This window comes from Chiloscyllium plagiosum, chromosome 12 (genome assembly GCF_004010195.1).
Source record: "Chiloscyllium plagiosum isolate BGI_BamShark_2017 chromosome 12, ASM401019v2, whole genome shotgun sequence".
Classification (NCBI taxonomy): domain Eukaryota; kingdom Metazoa; phylum Chordata; class Chondrichthyes; order Orectolobiformes; family Hemiscylliidae; genus Chiloscyllium; species Chiloscyllium plagiosum.
In genome coordinates, this window is record NC_057721.1 from 22,504,387 (window position 1) to 22,514,902 (window position 10,516).

At 41.4% G+C, this 10,516-nt stretch overlaps 1 protein-coding gene across 1 annotated transcript in view; it reads left to right on the top strand.

Annotated features, from left to right (window-relative positions):
• The window catches only part of LOC122555068 (cilia- and flagella-associated protein 47-like), a 44,313-nt gene that overhangs the window by 9,701 nt on the left and 24,096 nt on the right, over positions 1 to 10,516 (top strand). Inside the window, exons 3-4 of the mRNA XM_043700728.1 lie at positions 2,044 to 2,109; positions 2,398 to 2,566. Coding sequence (XP_043556663.1) covers positions 2,044 to 2,109; positions 2,398 to 2,566 — 235 coding nt within the window. The remainder of the gene's footprint in view (positions 1 to 2,043; positions 2,110 to 2,397; positions 2,567 to 10,516) is intronic.

A 10,516-nucleotide genomic window follows, 5' to 3' on the forward strand; every position in this document is an offset into this window, starting at 1 on the left:
GACAAGCCATTTTGAAACAAAATAGATTTGTGAGGTTAAGTTACTTTTTTTTTGCTTTTGCCAATACACATGGAACTGCCCAAGACTGGAAGTTAGATTGAATGTCTGGACAGGACATTAAACTGTAAATGACCTTTCAGAACATTTCATTGAGAAGATATTGCAATGCAAAAGATCTTTTGGATAAAATGGCTGCCAATATTCAAATACCTGCAAAAGCTAGTTCACAGTGATCTTGCAGACTTTGTGGTTGTGGAATGGAATTCTGCAAAAGACTGAAAAGAAACACATTTTCACAAGGAGATGTAAATAGATGAAAGTCAAACACTTCTATTTACACAAGGGCTTCACTTTTTAAAAAATGTTCATTATATGATCACTTATGAATTATCTTTGAAAGTGCACATACAAACCACACCACTCCCTGTACATCCATGACTGTGTTGCCAAATTCCGAACAAACCCATCTACAAGTTTGTTGATGATTCCAGCATAGTATGATGGATGGGTCAGGATACAGGAAGGAGCTAGAGGGGTTAGTGATGTGATGCAATGATAACAATCTCTGTCTCAATGCCAGCAAAACTAAAGAACTGATTAATGACTTCAGAAAGAAAGGAGGAGCACACACCCCGCATCTACATCAACGAAGCCGAGGTTGAGAGGGTGGAGACAGTCAAGTTCCTAGGAGTGATAATAACCAACAATCTGTCCTGGACTTCCCATGTAGATGCGATGGTCAAGAAGGCACAACAATGCCTCCTTCCTCGGGCGGCTCAGGAAATTTAGTCTGTCCATAAGGGCTCTCACCAAGTTTTACAGATGCACCATAAAAAGCATACTATCCAGGTGCATAATGGCCTGGTATGGCAACTGGGTTGGCAAGACTGTAAGAAACTATAGAAGGTTATGTGCACAGTCCAGACCATCACAGAAGCCAACCTCCCATCCATGGATGCCATTTACACACCTCGTTGCAGTGGAAAGACTGCCAACATCATCAAAGACCCAACCAACCTGGTAATGATCTCTTACAATCCCTTCCATCAGGCAGAAAATACAGAAGCCTGAACACACACATCAGCAGATTTCAAGACCAACTTCTTCCCTGCTGTTATTAGACTGATGAATGGACTCTCTAACTTCAAATAGTGCTGATTTTGTTAATGTGATCTTGCCTAGCACATGGTTTAACCTGTATGCCTTACTCTGTCCAAGATTTTTTTCACCCTATGATCTGTATGCCCTTGCTCACTATGATCTGCCAGTACTGCTTGCAAACAAAGCTTTTCACTGTATTTAGGTTCACGTGACAATAAATCAAATCAATCAAAATCATTCAGCATTAATTTGGCAAAAATCGAGTTATTCAAACAAGATTTTTCTTTCGCAAGTCTGTGCTGGCTTTAATTTATCCATCCATATCACAAAATGTTAATGTACCAATTAATTTTGTCTCTAAAAGTATCGCATCATCAATGCCGGGTTAGTTGACCTGTAATCATGGCTACTAAGAGTCTCATTCCACCTCTTTACATGCAGCAGAGAGAGACCCAGGCCAAGCCTGACAGTCTTTACTGGACTGTATGGTGTTGTACAAGGGGATGGACCTCAAGAGATCCCCTTTGCCCATTGGAAGATCCCTCCAAGCCATATTCCTTTTGTAATAGCAACACTCAGCAGCCTAGCTTTCAAACCTGCCTCAGAGCCTCTGCAGAGGTTGCTAGCCCAGTCCCTTCAGTCCAACTTCCATAACCACCTCCTCTTTGCAGACCAACTATTTTCCCAGCAGTGGGACTGCTTGATGGCCCGCAACTCTCTAAGCAAAGGCATCATGCCCAGTGAAACAGGGGTCTCACCCTGAGACAATGAATGCCCCATAGAGCGTAAAATGGCTGTAGGGACAACATGCTTAATTGTTGGTGGGATCCCATTCGACATTAGGGAAGCATTCTGGGGAACATGGTGTCCCTTAGGTCTAGCCCCCTTACATTAGGACCTTCCTGATTTGTGCATAAACTTCCATTTCTTCATTGTAACTAGGTTTATGGATCGTTGTCTCCCCAAGGATCGCAGCAGTTCTGAACAGCCCACGACTACCACCTCAGGGTAACTAGTGATGGTCAGTCATCGTGGCCATGCCAGAAATGCTGACACCCTGAGATCACATTTTTAAACATAAGTATTATTAAATCATTCAGATTTTCTGTAGATCAAATGAAATTAAGTGAGATGTTCAACCTCGTGAATAACAACTGATCATTCTTATAGAATTCAACAAACCTAAATAGAGAACAAAACAGAAGTTGCTGGGAAAGCTTAGCAGGTCTGAAAACCTAAATATGGGATATTAGTTCTCACTAACTAGTGTTCTACTTCTCATTCTGTGCCTTTTAGGTATCCCATGCCCTTCACAGCACACTTTCTACCTTGTAGTGATCAGGCTTTTGTGGTATCACCTCAAGCTGGTGAACTGCTTCCACTTGGCTCCACTGGGACTCTATTCACTGTTGGATTTACCCCACGTATGTACAGCAAAAAGTACAAGGCAAAACTGCTGATTCAGGTGAGTCCAGTAGGTATTTAATTTTAATTTTAATAAATTGCACAATGCCTCTCAGAACTGCTCATAAATAATTGAAATACTGAGCAGAGTTTTCAGTGGCTACAGGGACAGAAATCAAGTTGATGTTTTGAGCGACAGATCTTTCGCCTGTTGAAGCAACTGATTCAGAAATTCCGTTTGCCAGGTGTTTTTTTTCTGGAGGGTAGACTGGAGTTGAGCATTGTGAACATGAGCCGAATCCATGGGGATTGCTGGAAAATTGAACTTTCCTCAGGGCAATCTGCAAGTTTATGAAAGTATCCCTCAGAGTGAAAGATTTTGGAGGGTTCCAGCTCAGTTTAGTTGAATAGTTAATCAGGAACAGTGAGAGAATTAAAAACCTTATTTTAACTCTGAGTAACTGTCAAATGGAACCTCTAACTCAACAGTGATCACTGCAACCACACAACCTCAACTGCTGACACTCCCCAATCCAACACCTCCACCCTTGACCTGATCTCCTCCTCAACCCATCCTCAATCTGACATCAACAACCCCTCAACCTGACTCCACTGGACATGACATTCCCCCCCCCCCAACATAATATACCCCATAAATTCTGTGACCTTCCACAACCCAACACCACTCCCTTCCTCATTGACACCTACATCCATGGTCTGATTTACCTAACACTCATTGAACCCCACCAATAGCCAACATCTTCCCACTACCCCCCTTCCGGTTACAAAAACCCTCATGACCCGACACCCAGCACCTTCCCTATTCTGAAATCCACCACCTCCCCCAGCCTGAACCCTCCTCCTCTAACCTGACATATTAGCTTCATTCCAACCCTATCGAACCAACACCCTGCCTCTATCCTGCTGCCTGACCTGACAAGCTCCTTCCACCCTACTCCAGACCCCAAGCCCTCAATCTAGCCTCAGCACTCATCCATCACCTGACATTCTAGCCCCTAGTCTACCTTCCATTCACCCCTTCCTCCACCTTCACCTGGGACCTGACCTATATGTCCAAAGTGGCTGCTGGACATTTAAACTACAAAATATGGCACACTTATTGCTGAGAAAGGATTGTGGTTTCCACAATGATTCTCTCTGCTGCCAGTCGTGGGCCTTCCTAGATTGGTCTCTGCTGTTTCATCACAAGAAGCTATCAGGAACTGCGGGGGGAGAAGTGAACAAAATATGAGTGTGTATTTCTTTCTGGCTGATCTACCTCAGAAAAAGGTTTCTGATCATAAAATCTGGGCCAAACATTTTGTTTTTAGTCTTTTCAGTTACTGCCAAATGTGCTATGGTTTCTAGCTCTTTGTTTCTTGTTCAGCTTTCAGCATCAGCAGTATTTTGAATTTGTGACAGCAATATCTGATCATTTGGTTTAAAAAGCACATTTTGTTTTGATACAAGCATATTTGTTTTAAAAATGAATCCTATACCTATTGGCTATTGAATATGAGCATTAATAACTGGAACAATCATCACGCCAAATTAAGGTTAACTCTAACCTTCTCTCAGCAAAAGCCTTGAGTCTTACTCCCAGAAGAGTACCATGTTACTTTGCAATTTCTTCAAGTGAAATTGCAAATATAATGCCGCAAGTGTGAAAAGTGGATGCATTTCGAACTGCAGACTTCCATCTGCTAAGAAGCTATTTGCATTTGAATTAATTCATTTAATTTAGGACATTTACAATCATCAGACAAATTAAAAGTACTTCATCCAGTATTCTAAATTTGGATCCAAACCTATATTCCAAAGCCTAAAACTAAATGTTAGCTTCCTACAATACCTAGCCCTATCTTTTATGAAGATAATATGATTTGATTAATATGTGCACTAACATAATATAAAATTGCACTGTGCCTGTAAGGCTGTCTTTGGGACATAAATATGCATTAGAGTTCAGAGAATCTCAACAAAAATGTGTTTTGTGGGATTTATGACCTGAATATAGGGTGCCTTAAGCCACACACTTCATAGTAATGTGTCAGAAAATGTTCCTGCATTACATCGTCCACTCCTTAGGTGACAGAAACACAAACACACAAAATCAAACTATAGGGCAGTGGTAACTAATAGTGACAGATACCTGCAGCCCTGCAGTTAAGTCCAAAATAACTGGCCTGGTGTATCGATTTTTAATTGTTTCCTTACATTAATGTTTTCATTGAGGGGAATGAAGTGATTTTGTTTTTCCAAATTTAATTTCAGCTCGAGCTTGTTAATCTATGAGGACAGACCGATGTAGCCATCAAAACTATTGATTAAGCTACAGAAATGTGTTTGAGTTTTTACCCTCCCCTGTGCATTAAGTATATGGCTGCCTTACTGTGCAGGATTCTATTTACTATTTTGATCAAGAATTAGCTAGCCTGAATGCTGAACAGGTTCAGTGTTCTCTTTTTCCCAGAAGTGGGGGTGACTAATGAAATATGGCATAAAATCAGATTTTCCACTTACTTGGAGCCATTTATAGAAGCTTCAATTTGCATAGATGGGAGTATCAGAGACACATTTGGTCCCAAAATTCTCATTTAATGATGTTATTATCAGCTATTCTGGAGGGGTGCTCTGCAAAGCTCAATCTATTCATATTTCATTGGCAAATATATCCATTGACCGCTTTTGGTGTGAAACTCATGTCAAACAGTTATGTTGTTCTGCGTAGCTTTTCAAAACTTAGGCTTTCCTCAGGATTTCGACCACAGCAGCCAAGCAGGATAAAAGCTACCATCTTTGTTGTGCCTCAGTCTCCACATTAAAGGCATTGAAGGTATGCCTGTGAGAAATGCTAATGTTTGAATACCCTGACTGCAACTGGGAGTGAAGGTGTCAAGGTTTCTCCATTTTGCAGGAAGCCAAAAGAAATTCAAAGGCTATCTGATTTGAATTCCAAACTACTCAGTCTCCTGGGTATAAGATTCCTCACTTCTTTTGTCTCATTTGATGCTGAAACTGGTTGTGCTTTAATGTTAACTGTAACTTGTGACAGCGAAAGCAGGATATATGAGATTTCAGTACCAATAACCTATCAAGCTATTCCCTATGACATGCTTGGCCATGCTTGCGAATGAACTATGATCACAATTACATCTGCTCATTGCTAGAGGAAGTTGTCACAAGCCATCCCTGTCATGGACAACCTTGTTCTCAAAGGAGTCAATTGTCTGTTTTGTGATCAGAGCTAAATAATGTATTGTTGTTGTAACACTTATGCATCATGACATGCTTGGCCATGCTTGCGAATGAACTATGATCACAATTACATCTGCTCATTGCTAGAGGAAGTTGTCACAAGCCATCCAACACATTTCCATCTTTGTTCTCAAAGGAGTCAATTGTCTGTTTTGTGATCAGAGCTAAATAATGTGTTGTTGTTGTAACACTTATGCATCATTATTGCATAGGATTACACCAATCACTATTGTTAATTGAATGGAAGTCTTTGCTTATGTTGAGGCTTCACCACTATGATCAGGGTAATCTAGGACATGTTATACCTTAGAAAACCTGAGAAAAACCTATGTCCAGTTGCCATTGAAAAAGTGACAAAGTTATTTAGTCTGCCAAAAAAATTGCCAATTTCCTTCTTTATTTTTGTATAAGGTATAGATTAACTGATGTTATTGATGTCCCTTTTGGGAAAACTAGAAAAAAGTAAAATAAAGAGTTCAGAGATTCTATTACCATTTTATTGCAAAAGGTAATGCTTTGTTGTCCCTGGAGATTGCAGATGTAGGTCATCTTTCAGCAGGTGACATAATTCTATCACTTGCTCCTTGCTGAAGATTAGTCTCCATACAAAATGTTCCGATTTTCAGAACTGTATACTATATTCAGATGTAAGACTAGGTACAGTTTTCACTTCAAACAACTGACTTTCATCTGTGTGTATTCCAAAAATATAGCTAGGAGATGAGAAAGCAGAAACTATGTGAAATTGTGGTGATGACTATTTACGTGGCCTTGAAGTTGCATGCTGTTCTTGTTGGTTTGGTGATAAGTTAGAGGATCTCATTTTTGCAAATTGGTAAAGATGCTAATTTTGCCCATGTTCTACTCCAAAACTGATGTGCTTGAAGCAACTTGGGCTTTTCTTGTAATTCATCTGATAAGTAGTCCATGCAGTTAATTTGATTAATTTGAAACCACAACATTTTCATAAAAATTCCTTCGTGGGATGTGGGTGTTGCAGTCTGGGCCAACATTTATTGCCCAGCCCTAGTTGTCTGGATAAGGTGCTGGTGAATTGAACTGCTACAGTCCATTAAATGTAGGTAGACCCAGAGGCTGTTATGAAGGGGGTTACAAGATATTCACCCAGTGACACTGAAAGTAGGTCCAACTGAAGTGGCTTACAGTGAAGCTTTCATATAGCGGTGTTTTCATGAATCTGCTGCCATTGTCATGGAAACATATAGCATGGAAACAGGTCCAATTTGTCCATGCTGACCAGATATCCCAAACTCAACTAGTTCCATTTGCCAGTGTTGGTCCATATCCCTCTAAACCTTTCCTATTCATGTACCTGTCCAAGTATCCTTTAAATGTTATAATTGTACATGCCTCTACCACTTCCTCTGGCAGCTCATTCCATACATGCATCAGTCTCTGTGTGAAAAAGTCCCCTCTGAGCTTAAACCTATGTTTTCTAGTTCTGGACTCTTCTACTCTTGGAAAAAGACCTTGGCTATTTACATTACCTATGCCCCTCATGATTTTATAAACTTCTATAAGATCACACCTCAACCTCCAACACTCCAGGGAAAAAAGTCCCAGCCCATCCACCCTCTCCTTATAACTCAAGCCCTCCAGTCCCAACACATCCTTGTAAATTTTTTCTCCACCCTTTCAAGTTTAACCACATCCTTCCTTTGGCAGGATGACCAGAATTGTATGCAGTAATCCAAAAGTGGCCTCACTGATGTCTTGTACAGCTGCAACATGATGTCCTAACTCTTTTCTCAATGGTCTGACCAATTAAGGTAACTGTGCCAAATGCCTTCTTCACCCCCCTGTCTATATGTGATGCTGCTTTCAAGGAATGATGAACTTGTACGCCTAAGTCCCCCTGTTCAACAACATTCCCCAGACCATTAACTTCCAGTCAATTTCTGCAGCGCACCTGGTAGATGGTACACACTGTTGCAGGTCAGTTAGCTCAATTGGCTCGATTATGATATAAAGTAATGCGAACAGTGTGGATTCAATTCCTGCACTCGCTGAGGTTACCACAAAAGATTTGCCTTCTCAACCTCTCCGTTCCACTGAGGTGTAGTGACCCTCAGGTTAAACCACAATCAGTCATGTTTTACTAATGAGAGAACAGCCCTGTGGTCCTTTGGGACTATGGTGATTTTACCTTATCTTTTACTGTGCGTAAAGTAGTAAAGGTAGTGAATGTTTGTGGATTTTGGTGCTGATAAAGTAGGCTACTTTGTCTTGGACAGTATTAAGTTTCTTGAGTGTTGTTGGAGCTGCACTCATCCTGGAGAGTGGAGAGTATTCCAAAATAATCCTGACTTGTGCCATCTAGATCGTGCGCAGAGTTGAGTTACTCACTGCGAGATTCCTAGCCTCTGATCTGCTTTTGTAGACACAATAATTATATAATGTCTTTTGTTTTTGATCAATGGTAAACCTGGACGTTGTTGTTGAAGGATTCAGTGATTGTCAAGGGCTGATGCTTAGATTCTACCTTAGTGAAGATGTTAATTATCTGGAATTTTGTGCTGTGAATGATATTTGCCACTTTCCAACTCAAGGCTGGATATTATCCAGGTCTTTCTGAATTTTCTGAGAAGTTTCCCATTCCTCTTTGCCCTTGAGAAGGTGGTGGTTAGCTGCCTTCTTGAACTGTTGCATCTACATGCTGTAGGTTTACCCACAATGATGAGTGGCTTGAAGGGGAACTTGCTGGCAGTAGTGTTCCCATGTATCTGCTGCCGTTGTCCTTGTGGATTTGAAAGGAGCTGACTAAGGTCCTTTAGTGAATTTCTGCAGTGCATTTGTGGACAGTATACATCACTCCTACTAGCATCAATAAGGGGCAAAGTACTGACTTGGATTGAAAATTGGTTGGCTGACAGGAAACAAAGAGTAGTGGTAAACGCCTCCCTTTCGGAATGGCAGGTGGTGACCAGTGGGGTACCGCAGGGATCAGTACTGGGACCACAGCTTTTTACAATGTATATTAATGGTATTAATAGTAACATTAGCAAATTTGCTGAGATAAAGGGGCAGTACAAAGAGATCTGGGTGTTCTTGTACACCAGTCAATGAAGGCAAGTATGCAGGTACAGCAGGTAGTGAAGGCATGCTGGCCTTCATAACAAAAGGGATTGAGTATAGAAGCAAAGAGGTTCTTCTGCAGCTATACAGGGCCCTGGTGAGACCGCACCTGGAAAACTATGTGCAGTTCTGGTCTCCAAATTTGAGGAAAGACATTCTGGCTATTGTGGGGGTGTAGCGTAGGTTCACGAGGTCAATTCCTGGAATGGTGGAACTATCTTATGTTGAAAGATTGGAGCGACTGAGCTTGTATACCCTTGAGTTTAGAAGACTGAGGGGGATCTGATTGACATGTATAAGATTATTAAAGGATTGGACACTCTGGAGGCAGGAAACATGTATCCACTAATGGGTGAGTGCTGAACCAGACGACACAGCTTAAAAATAAGGGGTAGGCCATTTAGGACAGAAATGAGGAGAAACCTCTTCACCCAGAGAATGGTGGGTGTGTGGAATGTTCTGCCCCAGAAGGCAGTGGAGGCCCAGTCTCTGGATTCGTTTAAGAAAGAGTTGGATAGAGCTCTCAAGGATAGTGGAATCAAGGGTTATGGAGATAAGGCAGGAACAGGACACTGATTGAGGATGATCAGCCATGCTCATAATGAATGGTGGTGCAGGCTCTAAGGGCAGAATGGCCTACTCCTGCACCTATTGTCTATTGTCTAATAATAGAGGGAGTGGATGCTTATGAATGTGGTACCAATCAAACAGGCCGCTTTGTTGTGGATGGTGTCAAGCTTCTTGAGTGTTGTTAGAGCTGCCCTCATCCAGACAAGTAGGGAGTGCACTATTACATTCCTGACTATCGCCTTATAGATAATGGATAGGCTTTGGGGAGTCTTTTCACAGAATTCCGAGTCTCTTTTAGTCACTATGTTTGTGGCAAATTCAGTTGAGTTTCTGGTCAGTGGTAATCCCCAGGATGTTGATAGTGGCAAATTTAGTGATGATAACACCATTGAATGTCAAGGGGCAGTGATTAGATCATTACTAAGTGGAGATGGCCATTGCCTCGGATTTGTCTGGCACAAATGATATTTGCCACTTGTCAGCCCAAGCCTAGATATTGTCAAGATCCTATTGCATTCGAGCATGGACTGCTTCAGTCCAAAATAATGATGAACATTGCACAATCATCAGTGAACATTCTCATTTCTGACCTTATCATGAAGTAAATAAAATAATTAGACCTCGGACGCTATCTTGACAAACTACCATTGTGTCATGGAGCTGAAATGACGAACCTCCAACAACTGCAACCACATTCCTTTGAGCTAGCTATGTCTCAACTGTATGATCAATGTTAAATCTGGATATCAGTATTGAAGGATTCAGTGATGGTAATACTATTGAATGTCAAGGTCTGATGCTTAGATTCTCTCTTGTTGAAGATGGTCATTTCCTGGTATTTGTGTGATGTGAATAATATTTGCCACTTTTCAACCCAAACCTGGATATAGCAGAGCATTTTTTTTTCCCAATTCCCACTGATTGCAGTTTTGCTAGGGCTCTTTGATGCCACACTCAGCTGAATGTGGCTGTGATGGCAGTGAGTTTCACTCTCACTCTCAACCCACCTCACACTCACTCTCACCTCACCTCACTTCACCTCACTCTCACCTCACCTCACTCTCACTTCACCTCACTCTCACCTCAC